This window comes from Erpetoichthys calabaricus, chromosome 14, assembly GCF_900747795.2.
Source record: "Erpetoichthys calabaricus chromosome 14, fErpCal1.3, whole genome shotgun sequence".
In the NCBI taxonomy this organism is placed as follows: Eukaryota; Metazoa; Chordata; class Cladistia; order Polypteriformes; family Polypteridae; genus Erpetoichthys; species Erpetoichthys calabaricus.
In genome coordinates, this window is record NC_041407.2 from 65,545,398 (window position 1) to 65,563,712 (window position 18,315).

At 40.3% G+C, this 18,315-nt stretch overlaps 1 protein-coding gene across 1 annotated transcript; it reads left to right on the forward strand.

Moving 5' to 3' along the window:
* The first annotated feature begins 325 nt into the window (after nt 1–325).
* Nucleotides 326–17,789, forward strand: gja9a (gap junction protein alpha 9a). Its single transcript, XM_028819167.2, has 2 exons — nt 326–1,196; nt 15,895–17,789. Exons 1-2 carry the CDS (start codon nt 1,147–1,149, stop codon nt 17,429–17,431), a joined length of 1,587 nt encoding a protein of 528 aa, XP_028675000.2. The 5' UTR covers nt 326–1,146; the 3' UTR covers nt 17,432–17,789.
* Nucleotides 17,790–18,315: the final 526 nt, after the last annotated feature.

An 18,315-nucleotide genomic window follows, 5' to 3' on the forward strand; every position in this document is an offset into this window, starting at 1 on the left:
AGAGTACTTCCGGGTGGGCATCCGGTACTTCCGCCACACCAGGAAGGTGCGGGTGGAAGCACATCAAGAGACACCTGGAGCATGTCCAGGTGTGTATAAAAGGGGCCGCCTCCCTCCATTCGATGGCTGGAGTCGGGAGAGGAGAAGGGCAGAGCTTGGTGTAGAAGACTGGAGGCGGTGAAGAAGACAGTGTGAGAAAGGCCTGGACTTTGGGGGAGAACTGGGGTTGTGTGTGTTTCACTTGTATATAGTATTGTAAATAAACGTGTTGTGGTGCTTAAAACGATGTCTGCCTGTCTGTGTCCGGGCTGTTCCCCACACATGATAATGTTGAAGTTGAAGCTATTCCCAGCACCGTTGAGCACATAGGGACAGCCATTCCTGGATGAGATGTCAGACCATTGTGGGACACTTGTTTACACCCACTGAGCAAATCATAAGAAACTAAACTGTCTGGAGAAAACTCACATAGAGACGGGGAGAACTCCAGAGAGATATCGTCCAGGCTGGGAACTGATCCCAGGTCTTGGAGCTGTGAGGGGGGATGTGGTACATTTAGTGCAATACTACCACTCCTAAAGAGGAACTTCATGGCACCTCCCCTACTGTGAGACCCCAAGCTATCAGAATTCATCCTAAACTGACAGAACACCGAGAATGAAATGTCTTAACAGAACCAGAAATCCAAATCACTATAAACTTCCCAATTAAAATGTTGAAATGTTTCTACTATTACACAAAAGTTTTCTGTTTCCTATTTGGCAAAGTATAAATCCATTAATCTGTTATGTATTTATATGTTGCAGGACAGATCAGCATAACAGATCTTCAATTGATGTTTACCTCTGCCTAAAACCCGAGTGTACTCATTTGCTCAAAAAGTGGCCGAAAATGGACTAACAGGCTTCCCGAGGTGGCTGTCATGTGTTAACAAGCAGTAGAGATTGATTTTGAATTAAATTTATTATAGATCTTCAATTTGCCCTCCTGTTGGCTTTGGCTGAAGTTCACCGCACTGCCGCTCTCACTTTGCCCTGTCCTCGGTTTTGGAGAGTTAACAAATTTCAGGTGAAAACCCACTCCTGAAACGGAAGAGATCGGACCGGAAAGAGCAGTTAGGACATGTTGGTGACCTGATATGCTTCCATGGCCTATGGGAATTACATCCACCGGTGCCCATCCCATTTTGCTGGAAGGTAAATGACAATCAGTTCCACATTGATTTTTCTCTTTTTTTTCTCTGCACTCTATAAGTTCTGCACAAATGCCAGACAGCTTTATTTTGGTGGAAACCAGGGGAAGTTCTTTGAAATTTTCAAAGCAAAAAGCAGCTGGGGTTTGTGGAAGTGATTTGGCTTTGCTGAATGAAATCTCAAATACGGATGGCGTAAGAAGCCATGGTGAGTATTGAGCAGGGAGCCAAAATGGGGTATTGGTTTGACTCGACTCATTAAACCTGTGGAGGATTACAAACAAATTGCAGGAGGGGATGAGGAGGAGGAGGAGGAGGATGATGATGAAGAAGACCAGCTTGGGTATATACCTGACAGCATAATGGTTGGTAAAGCTTTATACCTCTTGGGATGAAAGAAGTATTTAAATGCTGTTTTCAGATATACTTAGGCATTAGTCAAACAACTTAAAAATGACAGGACCTGGTTGACCTGATGTTCACCCCTTCCTGTCACCTGAAGTTCTAGAAATGATCTTCATTAGGATTAGTTGAACAAATAATTTGTAAATACAGTAGAGCACTCAGGATATCCTTCTGTCTGTTTGAGAACGCACAATAAAATCTTATTAGAATGTCCATCCGTCCATTTTCTAACCCACTTATTCGGCTCAGGATGATGAGGAGCTGATTCCCATGCTAGCAGCATTGGGTGTGAAGTGAGAACAAATTTGAACAGGGCAACGGTCCAGCAGTGCATGCAATTCGCCACACTTATTCATACTTTAACTAAACTTGCAAATTTATGGCTTTTGGGAAATAAAGTGTAAGAATCCAATAAGGAAAAAGACATTTTAATCTTGTGATGGTCTCAGCAGGGCTGATTGGGGGTGGCCTGGTGATGCAGTGGTTAGTAGCTTCAGGAGATTCCTGCCTCTGTGCAGTTTGCATTACCTGCTTTTCTGTGGGTACGTGCCCAAGTCCTAAAGTGTGCTTACATTTAAGTGTATCTATACATTTCAGTTTCAGTTTATTTTTGTGTAGTGCTCTTCACTGAATGCAGGTGCAGAGCAGTATGACATGTTTTGTATAACGTACACGTGAGGACACAGTTTTGTGGAAAGAGACAGGAAAATGGGGCAGTTTGAAACTGAAAAACATCAACAGAGCCCAGTAATATCTGTCATTTATCACACAGTAATGTCAAGAGTGACTTACTGACAAGTGTGCTCAGATTAATTTGAAACTGTAAGTTGGCCTACTCTGAGCGAGTGTGTGTGTCACTGTGCCCAGTCCATGGCTGCTTTCTGCCTTGAACCCCAGTACTGCATGGATGATCTGCAATCTCTGTGACCTTGGACTGGATCAAGCAAATTAAAAAAAAAATGTTTGAGTGTATTAATCAGATCATTTTATTGAGTGAATGAAAAAGATTTTTGTCATTTGACAGGAGGTTTTAAAGTTCACCAAATAAATCAGAAAAATGCTCAACAGGCTCAAGTTTGGAACGAGCAATAAACACTTAAATGTCCATCCATCCATCCATTATCCAACCCGCTACATCCTAACACAGGGTCACGAGGGTCTGCTGGAGCCAATCCCAGCCAACAAGGCAGGAACAAACCCTGGGCAGGGTGCCAGCCCACCGCAGGGCACACACACACACACACACACACACACACACCAAGCACAATTTAGAATCGCCAATGCACCTAACCTGCATGTCTTTGGACTGTGGGAGGAAACTGGAGCACTCGGAGGAAACCGATGCAGACACAGGGAGAACATGCAAACTCCGTGCAGGAAGGACCCAGGAAGCGAACCCAGGTCTCATTACTGCGAGGCAGCAGCGCCACCACTTTGCCACCGTGATTCCCACACTTAAATGTGCAGTTTAAAAATAATTAAACGCTGTGCAGTTATTTAAAATTGACTTTTTTTTAAAAAAAAAAACTGCATGTTTTAATGCTGGATTTTTTTTTGTAATATCCATAAATGCAAGATGCTCCTTGTTCAGCCTTGGCATGCTCATACAGGTTTTACTCCCGCACCCCAAAGACATGTGTTTGGGTTAACTTAAGACTCCAACTCCAAGTAAATGTGTCCAGAGCTGGTGTTTCCCTTTACCAGTTTCTGCTAGCAAGGACTAGCAGTGCTACCCGTCTAAGACGGGCTGAAATGTAAATAATTAATGTAGATCTCAGCATAAACCTTCTATTGTAATGTATTTTGTAATGCATGTAGAAATAAAATGCATTGCATTTGTCATTCCAACAGATGGTGCATCAAAAACATTCGTAGTATTAAAATGCGTTACTACAAACGTTTGTGATGTGCCATTAATAGAAATGACAAATGCAACGCATTTTATTACTAAAACGTCTGTGGTGCCATAGGAACTGGACAGACACATAGACAGGTATCCTTTTATTAAGGTGGATAACTGTGTCTAAGATGGGTTGCAATCTAAGTAATTAACCGTAGACCTCAGTACTAATGTTTGCAGTGCAACCTGCAATGAATATGTCTCTGTTATATGCCATTCAGTGTGGGATTCGGAAAAGCAGTGTTAATGTTTGCAATGCACCATTTGTTGGAATGACAAATATAATGCATTTTGTTACTAAAAACTTTGTAATTCATCACTTTTTTGAAATGACACAGACATAGCAACCAGACGGACCCACAGACAGACACACAGGCACTTATCCAATCTAAGTAATAGATCTCAGCATTTGAGTTTTCAGTGCACCATCTATTGGAAGGTAAATTGTAATGCATGTAGTAATAACACGCATTCCCTTTCTCCTTCCAATAGATGGCACAGCATGTGCATGTGTAGTGCTAAAATGCATTACCATAACTATTTGTGATATGCTATCTGTTGGGATAACATATGCAATGCATATATCTCTGTTGTGGGCAGCACGGTGGCGCAGTGGTAGCACTGCTGCCTCGCAGTTAGGAGACCTGGGTTCGCTTCCCGGGTCCTCCCTGCGTGGAGTTTGCATGTTCTCCCCGTGTCTGCGTGGGTTTCCTCCGGGCGCTCCGGTTTCCTCCCACAGTCCAAAGACATGCAGGTTAGGTGGGTTGACGATTCTAAATTGGCCCTAGTGTGTGGGTGTGTTTGTGTGTGTCCTGCGGTGGGTTGGCACCCTGCCCGGGATTGGTTCCTGCCTTGTGCCCTGTGTTGGCTGGGATTGGCTCCAGCAGACCCCCATGACCCTGTGTTTGGATTCAGCGGGTTAGAAAATGGATGGATGGATGGATATCTCTGTTGTTTGCCATTTGGTATGGGATTCAGAAAAGCAGTGTTAAAGTTTGTGATATCAGACAAAAGACTTGTCTTTTTGAATGTCAAATGCAACGCATTTTATTACTAAAAATGTTTCTGATACGCCATGTTTTGGAATGACAGAGACATAATAAATGGATGGACACACAAACAAAAACATAGAAACTTATCCTTTTATTAAGGTAACCAAACTTCAGTACCCTTCTAAGATGGGGTTACAATCTAAGTAATCAACGTATACTTCAGCATTAATGTTTTGCAGGTTCCCAGGCCTCAAGATCCTCAACTGGATTAGGAAGGGAAGTAAGTGGATGGATGGTTGAACGTTTCATGGGTATTTTTAAATAGTAATAAAACATTTAGTACCTATAAAAAAAAATATTCACCTCCTTAGAACTTTCACGTTTTATTGTTATATAACATTCAATCAGAGTGGATTTAGTTTGACTTTTTTGGCACTGATCAACAGAAACAAACTCTTCAATGTCAAAGTGAAAACAGACCCCAGCCAAGTGATCTAAATTAATTAGAAATACATAGCACTAAATAATTCATTGTATAAGTATTAATATGACACTCCTAAAGCATCACTTGTGCAGCCCACCTGTTGTAGAAGTCGCAGAATGATGTCAATGGACTTCTAAATGCCAGGGCTCCTCGATTACAGTCCTGGAGGTCCGCAGTGGGCTCCAGGTTTTCACTTTACTTAGTTTCTTAATTAGAACCTGCTTATTTACTACAAAAGTAATGTGCTTTTTTGGCGTAATTTTAGTTAACTCATTTGCTACGATTTAGAACCCTTAAATGACTTTTAATTTTAAACTGCAGCATTTAGGTTTTAATTGTTACCTGTTTTCTTAACCAGCCATCTTCTTATATAATATGCTACCGTGGCTGTCCATTCGTCTGTCCAGGATTTTAAATCACCTGTAGCTCGCAAACCGTTTGAACTATTGACCTGAAATTTGGTACACATATACTACGTGACGTCTACTGTCCGCTTTCCGGGTGATGGTTGACATCCAAGGTTATTACTCTTTTAATTTTTATTTTATTATAGAATCAAGTCTCGGCAGCGGCCAGCAGGGCAGTCGTGCGGTGCATGCGTACGGGCACCGTTCTCATCCCTACCATCTTCGCTGTTCTTCCCCTACCTCTTCATATCTTAAATCATTCTTGAGGCAGATTGAAGACTTAAGTGCCAGATTAAGTGAAAAATTAAAGAAAACGTACTAAGTAATTGCAACACAAACACTGACTTTATCAGTTTTAATGTGAAAAGATGCCGACGAAAGAAGAGAAGTAGCGGGCCGCTAGGGTGGAGAAAAGAAGAGCTGATCAGGAAGCAGCAAACGCATCAACCTGTGAGCAAATGAATGCTAAACGTACAGAGAAAGAGTCTGAAAACTAGGAACGCTCAAGTCAAGTGTATTCGTGCAGTGCGCCGTTACTGGTCAGTTAATAATGCGGTGAAAATGACAAAGGAACCACCAGCCCTCTAGCTAACGTGCTTCCATTTAAACCTCCATAAATGCATCATGAAGTATCCATGTTAATATCATGTTTTTAAAATAAATGAAAGAGAAGGAAGGGACCAAGAGATACAAATCTTCCAGACCACAAATCATATAGATAATGTTCTCAGAAAATGAAAAATCTACAGTAGGATAAAGATTTACCTTGGAATATTGAAATAATTAACAAGCCATATAATTAAAGTCACCAAGTTTCATTTATCTACTAGTCCTGGCTTCTAATTACAGAACTAGTTGGAATGAAAAGCTGCAGCCACTGTGGCCCTCCAGGATGTAATTGAGGAGCCCTGGCACTTAGTCTACAGTCAATTGAAACTAAAACTGGGGATCCCTGGCTTATGTGATCATTATTATTCTGTGGTTAATATTAGTTATTCATTTCTACAACTCTGCAGAGATCTGCACCCACTTTGACATCAAAGAGTCTTTTTCTGTTGATGTACTATAGTTCAAAAAATGGCATCCATCGTGATTCTATGCCGTATAATAATGAAATGTGAAAACTTCCAAGAAGATGAATACTTTTTTTTGGCACTGTATTTATCCACTGCGAAACACATACAAAGTTGACATCAACATTGAGTAGATCAGGATCTTAACCTTGTGAGGCAGCAGTGCTAACTACAGCACCACATCGCCTCCCTTTTAATATAATAAAAAGAAGTTGGGAAAAATGTACAGCTCTTTACAACCTTCCATTATCGATTTTCATTCCCAATAGGTTATATATTGCTGAGGTTTAAGTCTTTTGAAACATTTTGTTTTGTTTTCTACAAAATAGCAGGGTGGTAAAGTGGTGCAAAATTTCGGCTTCTTGGGTTCAAATCCAGCACTCCCTCACTGTCTGTATGGGTTTTCCATGTACTCCCTGTGTTTATGTAGGTCGTCTCCCACAACTCCAAAAACATTCTTCACAGATTTATTAGCAACTAGCTGAAATACCCAGCACTACCCAGGAGGAAAATAAAGTGTTTTTTTTTTTTTGGAGAAAAATATAATTAACAAACAATGAAGACTCACTAATGTGCTTGTCTTGCAGTCTTGTATGTATGTTATCATCCAGCTGACGCTTGGAATCGGCCAACTCTATTAAATTTCAGAAGCAACAGGAGCATGGTGGTGGTGCTCAAACATAAAGAATGTTGGCAGTCACCTCCAGTTCGCCCTCTGGTGGTCATTCCAAGTGTCAACTGGATGATAACATGCATACAAGATCACTCCCACCCTATCCTGAAGGGGGTGGGTTAGAGTTGATTTCACCCTACAGTATTTTTAGTCGACCAATGAGAAACATGTGTACCAACTTTCATGAAAATCGCTCCAGCAGTTCAGAAGTGATGCTGGACCAAACATACACACATACATTGACTTTTATATACAGTTAGGTCCATAAATATTTGGACAGAGACAACTTTTTTCTAATTTTGGTTCTGTACATTACCACAATGAATTTTAAATGAAACAACTCCGATGCAGTTGAAGTGCAGACTTTCAGCTTTAATTCAGTGGGGTGAACAAAACGATTGTATAACAATGTGAGGCAACTAAAGCATTTTTTTAACACAATCCCTTCATTTCAGGGGCTCAAAAGTAATTGGACAATTGACTCAAAGGCTATTTCATGGGCAGGTGTGGGCAAGTCCGTCATTATGTCATTATCAATTAAGCAGATAAAAGGCCTGGAGTTGATTTGAGGTGTGGTGCTTGCATGTGGAAGATTTTGCTGTGAACAGACAACATGCAGTCAAAGGAGCTCTCCATGCAGGTGAAAGAAGCCATCCTTAAGCTGCGAAAACAGAAAAACCCATCTGAGAAATTGTTACAATATTACGAGTGGCAAAATCTACAGTTTGGTACATCCTGAGAAAGAAAGCAAGCACTGGTGAACTCAGCAACACAAAAAGACCTGGACGTCCACAGAAGACAACAGTGGTGGATGATTGCAGACTGATGAAGAGAAACCCCTTCACAACAGCCAACCAAGTGAACAACACTCTCCAGGGGGTAGGCGTATCGATATCCAAGTCTACCATAAAGAGAAGACTGCATGAAAGTAAATAAGAGGGTGCACTGCAAGGTGCAAGCCACTCATAAGCCTCAAGAATAGAAAGGCTAGACTGGACTTTGCTAAAAAACATCTAAAAAGCCAGCACAGTTCTGGAAAAACATTCTTTGGACAAATGAAACCAAGATCAACCTCTACCAGAATGATGGCAAGAAAAAAGTATGGAGAAGGTGTGGAACAGCTCATTATCCAAAGCATAGCACATCATCTGTAAAACACGGTGGAGGCAGTGTGATGGCTTGGGCGTGCATGGCTGCCAGTGGCACTGGGACACTAGTGTTTATTGATGATGTGACACAGGACAGAAGCAGCCGAATGACTTCTGAGGTGTTCAGAGACATACTGTCGGCTCAAATCCAGCTAAATGCAGTCAAATCGATTGGGCGGCATTTCATGATACAGATGGACAATGACCCAAAACATACAGTCAAAGCAACCCAGGAGTTTATTAAAGCAAAGAAGTGGAAAATTCTTGAATGGCCAAGTCAGTCACCTGATCTTAACCCAATTGAGCATGCATTTCACTTGTTGAAGACTAAACTTCAGACAGAAAGGCCCACAAACAAACAGCAACTGAAAGCCGCTGCAGTAAAGGCCTGGCAGAGCATTAAAAAGGAGGAAACCCAGCATCTGGTGATGTCCATGAGTTCAAGACTTCAGGCTGTCATTGCCAGCAAAGGGTTTTCAACCAAGTATTAGAAATGAACATTTTATTTCCAGTTATTTAATTTGTCCAATTACTTTTGAGCCCCTGAAATGAAGGGATTGTGTTAAAAAAATGCTTTAGTTGCCTCACATTTTTATGCAATCGTTTTGTTCATCCCACTGAATTAAAGCTGAAAGTCTGCACTTCAACTGCATCTGAGTTGTTTCATTTAAAATTCATTGGGGTAATGTACAGAACCAAAATTAGAAAAAAAGTTGTCTCTGTCCAAATATTTATGGACCTAACTGTATATACCAGTAATAACGCACTGCACGATAACATGCAGTGAATACACTTGACCTGAGCATTCATAGTTTTCATCCTCTTTCTCTGTACGTTTAGCATTTGTTTGGTCAGAGGTTGATGCGCTTGCTGGTTCATGAGCGGCTCTTCTTTTCTCCACCCTAGTGGCCCGCGACTTCTCTTCTTTCATCGACATCTTTTTGCGTTAAAACTGATTAAGTCAGTGTTTGTGTTGTGATTACTTAGTATGTTTTTCTTAATTGTTCACTTAATCTGGCACTTAAGTGTTGAATCTGCCTCAAGAATGATTTAAGATATGAAGAGGTAGGGGAAGTGATGGCGGTGGTGGTAAGGATGAGAATGGCGCCTATACGCATGCGCCGCACAGCCACTGCAGAGAGTTGATTCTACAATAAAATAAAATAAAAAGAGGAATAACCTTGAAGGTCAATCATCACCCCGAAAGCGGATAGTAGACGTTACGTAGCATATGTGTACCAAATTTCAGGTCAATAGTTCAAATAGTTTGCAAGCTATAGATGATTTAACAACCTGGACAGACAAATGAACAGCCACGGTAGTGTAGAAGATAGAATTCTAAAATGGCTTGGTGTGGGAGTGTACACAAGCAGGCTGCTTTTTGGCCTTGTGTCCAGTGTTTCGGTTTAGAGTCCAGCACCTTCAACATTTAAGAATGCTAATCCTCCTTAATAAAAGAATAGGTGTCTTGTGTCCATTTGGTTGCAATGCCTCTATCATTCCAACTGATGGCACATCTCAGACATTTGTAGTAATAAAATGCATTGCATTTGACATTCCAACAAATGGTACATCACAAACGTTAACACACTGCTTTTACAAATCCCTTACCAAATGACATTTAACATAGGCATTGCATTAGTTATTCCAACAGATGGCACATTACAAATATTAACACTACTTTTACACATCTTATACCAAATAGCATGTAACAAAGATGTATGCATTTCAGTAGTCATTCCAACAGATGGTGCATCACAAACATTTGTTGTAATGCATTTTATTTATTTTAATGCACTATTTGTTGGAAGGAGAAATTCAATAATTTTATTACTACATGCCTTACAAAATACATTCTAATAAATGGTGCACTGCAAACCTCAGGGAGGTCTAAAACATTGAGATTCATCAAAATCTCGAAGTCAAATTTTTGGATGATTACAATACTTTCCCTATACTTCATCTGTGGAAAATGTAAGTACACCTTTGGCTGCAATAGCTGGTCTTGCAGCTTAAGTAGGTTTTTCTTACAACTGTCTACTGCAGGGGTAGGCAATGTCGGTCCTGGAGTGCCACAGTATGTGCAGGTTTTTGTTCCAACCCAGTTCCTTAACGAGAACTCAATTATTGCTGATGAAGCACATATTGCTTAAGTGACATTTTAATGCTTCATTTTAGTGGTCTCGCTTGTTAAGGTTCTCCAACCTTAATTGCTTATTTCAATCTTAAACTGCTGCATTCAGTGTTTTAATTGCTCCTTATTAGCAATAAGATGTAAAACAGGGGTAGGCAATGTCGGTCCTGGTGAGCCGCAGTGGCTACAGGTTTTCATTCCAACCCAATTGCTTAATTAGAAACCAATCATTGCCAATCTCAGACCTTATTTAATTTTATGGCTTGTTAGTCTGTGCAATGTAAGGCTCTTATATCGTAGATTTTTTTCCTTTCCAAGGATATCATCCAAATGATTTGAAGCCTAAAACAGATCATTTTCAGTCTGTCACATTTTTCTATTAAGTGTTTTATTAAATCAAACCGTGCATGATGAACACACACAGATGTAATTGGAAAAAAGCTAGCTGGAGAACTGCTGGCTGCTTTGTCTTTTACATCTTATTGCTAATAAGGAGCAATTAAAACACTGAATGCAGCAGTTTAAGATTGAAATAAGCAATTAAGGTTGGAGAACCTTAACAAGCGAGACCACTAAAATGAAGCATTAAAATGTCACTTAAGCAATATATGCTTCATCAGCAATAATTGAGTTCTCGTTAAGGAACTGGGTTGGAACAAAAACTTGCACATACTGTGGCACTCCAGGACCGACGTTGCCTACCCCTGGTCTACTGTCTCTGACATGAAATGGGAGAAAGTTCTTTTCATTTCTCCATGAAGAATTCTTTGTCTTGTGATGTTTAAGGGGTGTCTTGCATACATTATCGGTTTCAAATCCCACACAGTATCTCGATGGGATACAGATCCGGGCTTTGCCTTGACCATTCCAGAACCCTCCCATTTCTTTTTTTTTTTTTTTTTACCAATTCCTTTCTAGATTTACTAGTATTTTCAATGTCATTGTCATATTGCAATTTCCACTTTCTGGAGGACTTCTAGCTTCCTTCAGATGCTCTCACATGATCTTCAAGCACCCTCTGGTACAATGAAGAATTCAAAGTGAATCCTGTGATTGTGAGCCGCCCAGGCCCTGACGCAGCAAAACAGCCTAAAACCACAACATTTCGACTACCATGATTTACAGACGGTGTTACCTTTCTTCTTGTCAAAGGCAGTCTTTGGTTTTTGCAAGACATTGTGACGTGCGAGTCCCTGTCTTGCACCTCAAAACACGAGGCTGAGTCTCAGTACTTTAGCAAAACCAACTTTATTCAGCTTGAAACAGGAACAGCCCGGTTATTTATTGTAGCGGGATCTACCACTCTCCTATACACAGACACAGAAATCAGGCAGGGTCATGGCCAGGATAGCGGCAAAGTAATCGTGTTCCCTGAATTTAGAATGTTCCTTGCATCACCCATCGGCAACAGGTGCTTACAGCGTGAACGCAATCGACTTGGATCTGCTGTAACTGTGGGCCGCTGCAGTGATGGGAGCCCACTGTTGCCCCAACAACCAATAAACTGTCTTTCACAGGCGCTGCGATCACGCTTCGGGCTGCTCTTCGGTGTGTCATCCCGTTGGTGGGAGTCCCAAAACAGTTTAGAAACCTTACAACATATTTTCCAGTACTGATCCTCATCTCTTCAGAAGTACTAGTATTTGCCATGGTGTTTATGGGCAAACTTTACACTTGGCCAGATGTTCTTTCTGGACAGAAACGTTTTCTCCTGGCACACCTCCCTGGTAGATCTAATTTGTGCAGCCTCTTCCTAATGGTAGACTCGTACACATTGACATCATCAGTGGCAATAGCTACCTGTAGGTACCCTGATGAAAGTCTGGGGTTCTGAAAAACATCTCTCAACATCCTTCTGCTCTGGGGCTGAAGTTGCCAGGGCAGCAGTTGTTTGAACTCCTCTTGTAAATGATCTTCCAGCCAGTACAATTGTTTGGAGATCATTTACATCCCTTCCCAGATTCATAAATATCTATAACCAGCTTTCTGAATGTCTCAGAATGGGCATGGTGATAACACACACTTCTGCAACAAAAGAGCAACCCAAACTAAATGTTTGATGTTTAAGTAAGGCAGGTTCAGGCAAGACCCCCTCACCTTATGCACCTAATTCTAGTTTTTGATATTTGAGGTAGTCATAAGTGTAGGGATGTACATACTTTTTGTATATGTGACATCTACATTTATATTTCTTTATACAATGTGTGAACAAATAAGCAAAATGAACAAACATGAAGTGTTGGGGAATCTACCCAGTATAATGCAACAACAACTTAACAATCAAAACGAGTAGCCACAAAAGACCGAGTCAAGACTGACTGATGAACAGAATGAATGCTTGGGGTTTTTACAGGTGGGAGGACAGGAAAGGGAGGGATCTCAGGCAGAAATGGGATCTGCAGGAGGGCGTGATGAAGAAGTGGAAGTGGGCGATGGCTTAACTGTTTTTTCCTTTGATCTGTGGAAGAGGGAGAAAAGGCATTAGTACCGTTTATCAACCCTGCCTCGGCACGTTACTCCCAGTTAAGCCCTCAGACTGCCTCCCAAGTGCACAAGTGTGAGAAATGTAATACAAAATGTAAAGTTTTTTAAATGACCTCTATCTCCAGTTGCTCTTTACAAGACCAAATCTAAATATATCCACATATTTTTTTTTTTAAATAAAAAAGACTTCATGGGGTGTGCTTGCCTTTTCCACATGTTTGTAAATATTAAGAAATCCACAAGAGAAGTGTCAGATAGTCAGTCAGGAACCTGAAGCTGAAAAAGTATTGCCTCTACAAGAAGACAATCCAAGACACACTTTGATATCGAGTATGATGTATCTGAAAAAACTCAAGGTGAAGGTTGTGGAAAGGTGTGGGTAGATCTTAAAAGTACATATGTGCATAGATAACAACCTAAAATAAAACAGGTGACAGCTGGAAGTGATCTGTACGGAAGAAAATGGACAAATCTCCAAAAAGATTCATAGCTGGCTTCAAAAACTTTTGGAAGCTGTGTTTTTATCTAAAGGGGGGGTTACTAAGTACTGATTTAGTAGGGTGCCTAAACCTTTGCAAATGCTACACTCTCTATTAAAACATTTTTAGTTCATTAAATAAACCATGGACTGATGCCCTGTATAGAGATTGTCCCTGCCTTGTGTCCTATTGCTAATATAGACTTCACCTTCCATGCAACCCTGCACTAGATAGGGTTATTCATTGCTTTGTCTTCCTGACCTCCTTATGTGAAAAGCTTTGTAAAAAATTACATTACTGTATTTTAATCTTAAGCTGCATTCACTATTTATTAATTTAAATGTCCACAAAGTATATCACTTGGCCTGGGGCATCCAATTTTTGCACAAAACTATATTCATCCATGTATAATGTATTTGAAATGCAACATATACAGGATTTTAAAGTAATGAAAATGTGTTGCAAAGTTCTACACCCAATTTTTTTTTAAATGTTTAAACTTACTGTAGTGGGCTGGCACCCTGCCTGGGGTTTGTTCCTGCCTTGTGCTCTGTGTTGGCTGGGATTGGCTCCAGCAGACCCCCGTGACCCTGTGTTTGGATATAGCAGGTTGGAAAATGACTGACTGTTTAAACTTAACAGGTTTTCTCATTTTGCTTTTAAGCTGCTAGGTGCATTTCTTGAACTTGAAAGGATTCGCATTATGCCTAAATATGTGTTATACAGTGGTGTGAAAAACTATTTGCCCCCTTCCTGATTTCTTATTCTTTTGCATGTTTGTCACACAAAATGTTTCTGATCATCAAACACATTTAACCATTAGTCAAATATAACACAAGTAAACACAAAGTGCAGTTTGTAAATGATGGTTTTTATTATTTAGGGAGAAAAAAAATCCAAACCTACATGGCCCTGTGTGAAAAAGTAATTGCCCCCTGAACCTAATAACTGGTTGGGCCACCCTTAGCAGCAATAACTGCAATCAAGCGTTTGCGATAACTTGCAATGAGTCTTTTACAGCGCTCTGGAGGAATTTTGGCCCACTCATCTTTGCAAAATTGTAATTCAGCTTTATTTGAGGGTTTTCTAGCATGAACCGCCTTTTTAAGGTCATGCCATAGCATCTCAATTGGATTCAGGTCAGGACTTTGACTAGGCCAATCCAAAGTCTTCATTTTGTTTTTCTTCAGCCATTCAGAGGTGGATTTGCTGGTGTGTTTTGGGTCATTGTCCTGTTGCAGCACCCAAGATCCCTTCAGCTTGAGTTGACGAACAGATGGCCGGACATTCTCCTTCAGGATTTTTTGGTAGACAGTAAAATTCATGGTTCCATCTATCACAGCAAGCCTTCCAGGTCCTGAAGCAGCAAAACAACCCCAGACCATCACACTACCACCACCATATTTTACTGTTGGTATGATGTTCTTTTTCTGAAATGCTGTGTTCCTTTTACGCCAGATGTAACGGGACATTTGTCTTCCAAAAAGTTCAACTTTTGACTCATCAGTCCACAAGGTATTTTCCCAAAAGTCTTGGCAATCATTGAGATGTTTCTTAGCAAAATTGAGACGAGCCCTAATGTTCTTTTTGCTTAACAGTGGTTTGCGTCTTGGAAATCTGCCATGCAGGCCGTTTTTGCCCAGTCTCTTTCTTATGGTGGAGTCGTGAACACTGACCTTAATTGAGGCAAGTGAGGCCTGCAGTTCTTTAGACGTTGTCCTGGGGTCTTTTGTGACCTCTTGGATGAGTCGTCTCTGCGCTCTTGGGGTAATTTTGGTCGGCCAGCCACTCCTGGGAAGGTTCACCACTGTTCCATGTTTTTGCCATTTGTGGATAACGGCTCTCACTGTGATTTGCTGGAGTCCCAAAGCTTTAGAAATGGCTTTATAACCTTTACCAGACTGATAGATCTCAATTACTTCTGTTCTCATTTGTTCCTGAATTTCTTTGGATCTTGGCATGATGTCTAGCTTTTGAGGTGCTTTTGGTCTACTTCTCTGTGTCAGGCAGCTCCTATTTAAGTGATTTCTTGATTGAAACAGGTGTGGCAGTAATCAGGCCTGGGGGTGGCTACGGAAATTGAACTCAGGTGTGATACACTACAGTTAGGTTATTTTTTAACAAGGGGGCAATTACTTTTTCCACACAGGGCCATGTAGGTTTGGATTTTTTTTCTCCCTAAATAATAAAAACCATCATTTACAAACTGCATTTTGTGTTTACTTGTGTTATATTTGACTAATGGTTAAATGTGTTTGATGATCAGAAACATTTTGTGTGACAAACATGCAAAAGAATAAGAAATCAGGAAGGGGGCAAATAGTTTTTCACACCACTGTATATATGAAACTAATTATTGGTAGCTTTTGCTATCTTTTTCAGCCCAGAACACAGCCAGTAGTGAACAAACTGAAGTATGTTGCACACTTGTTTAGTGTGTTTATCTTTTAAAATATTCTGTTTAATCGTTTTAATTTCTTTCATAAAATTGGATGTAATTGTATGCCTCTTTTCTCATAACAGATTAGTCAATAAAAATGTTAGAATAAAGATGGGTGACTGGAACTTCCTTGGAGGAATCTTGGAAGAAGTGCATATTCACTCCACCATTGTTGGAAAGATCTGGCTGACAATTCTCTTTATTTTCCGTATGCTGGTCCTTGGGGTTGCAGCGGAAGACGTGTGGAATGATGAACAATCAGACTTCATTTGTAACACTAAACAGCCAGGCTGTAGAAATGTCTGCTATGACAGGGCTTTCCCCATCTCTCTCATACGCTATTGGGTCTTGCAAGTTATCTTTGTGTCTTCACCCTCTTTGGTATACATGGGTCATGCTTTATACAGACTGAGAGCTTTAGAAAAAGAAAGGCAAAGGAAAAAGACCCACCTCAGAAAAGAGCTTGATTCAATGGATGCAGACTGCTCCGAAGTTCGAAGGAGGCTAGAGAGAGAACTTAGGCATCTAGAACAAAGAAAGCTGAACAAGGCACCACTCAGAGGATCACTTCTACGAACATACGTAATACACATTGTTACAAGATCTGCAGTTGAAGTAGGGTTCATGGTGGGCCAGTACCTGCTCTATGGGTTCAACCTAGAGCCATTGTTCAAATGCGAAAAAGATCCATGTCCAAACCTAGTTGATTGCTTTGTGTCACGGCCAATGGAGAAGACTGTTTTTATGGTTTTTATGCAGTGCATAGCAGCAGTTTCTTTGTTTCTTAATATTCTGGAAATTATCCATTTAGGTTATAAGAAATTTAAAAATGGACTACTTGATTATTATTCAAATCTTAAAGATGACTTAGATGATTATTATATGAGCAAATCTAAGAAGAACTCTGTGGTACATCAAGCATGTACTGTTTCATCATTGACTCGTAAATCTACCATTCCTACTGCGCCAAGTGGCTATACCTTACTGACAGAGAAGCCCAGTGAGGTTTCCGTTTACCCAGTGCAAAATCCACTCTCAGCCTTCATGCCATTTCAATGTAATCCATGTACAGAAGGTAGTAAAGAGTTCATCAATCATAACCTTAGTGACTACAATGCCTCCAAAGGGACCGAGGGACTCGGACTTCCTGGGACTGATACAACCACTGTACACACTACACAGAAGATTGAGGATCAGAGGCAAGATGAAACCAAAAAGTTTCCAGATGAACATGCAGGCTCTGTACAACACTCCTCACAGCAACCAGAGACATCATCCTGTCATGTGCCACGTAGTGGGGCAGGTCGGAAGCCACGCAGGGTCAGTGCACCATGGAACTGCTCCACAGTGGTGGAAAGTAACGGATCAAATGGGGACACAAGTGTAAGCAGTTACAAAGGTAGATGTACTTACAGTTCTCTCAATGTTCAGGCAGTTTCAAAGTCCGTCCTAAAACAGTCAAACCGTCCACAGACTCCAGACTCATTTGGCGAGTCAAGTTCGGAATCAAAGCACAGTCGAAACAGCAATAGCCCTCGTGCATCATCTCCAACCAGAAGAATTTCTTTGGCAAGTAGTAGCAACAGCAGCAGGCATGCTCCTGGTGACCTTCAAATTTAAATATTCTCTGGACTAACTGAAATAAGTGTACTCCTATTATTATTCAGGAGTAATCAAATGCAAAAATGGATAGGCCTTCTTAAAATGGCATCAATGCAATGCTTTCAGTAGAGGCTGCATAAATCTAATGTAGTGAAACCAGATATCCCAAAACACAGATATGGTTCTATTGTTATTTACTACTGTGACATTCACTTAATACTTATATATCAATTTATATGTTAAAGCCTTGAAAAACTGTTTGTCAGATGGTAACAAACATTTAATTATATATTTAACAGTTGAAGGGGAAAGCGACAAAACCGAACCTCGGTCTTAAATCAGATTGTTTGGTCAGTCGTCTTACAAAACTGTGCAACAGCAAATAAACTTTGACAAACAACTGAGGACGCCAATATCCAATTCACACAAAAATTCAACATTTTTACCTTAATGTATAAAGAACACCTTATGTATACTAAAATGTGGTCACTTTTAAATATACATTTATTACTAATGCATACTGCTCCGAAAAGTGCGAAGTATGCCGTTTCAAAAAGTATTCAATGATTGTTAAGCACTTTTCATGTACTGCCTGAAAAGATTTGTTTTGAAATGATTCTTTGAGAAAATAAAGTGCAAACATGTTTTTGATAACAATGAAATTTTCCAGAACAGATGTCCTGTTGTTGCTAATAAAGATCTCACAATACTCAGTTTACAAAAACAAACTCCGATAACTTCCATTATTCATATTGAAAATTCAGCGGATTCATTCTCCTGAATTAAAGTGTGTTTTTACTGATACAGCAAGTCCAACATCATTGCACTATACATGCTTATCATGGCCAGAGGAAAACAAACAAACAAAAAAAAGTTTCAAGAAAATAAAGTCAATACTTCAT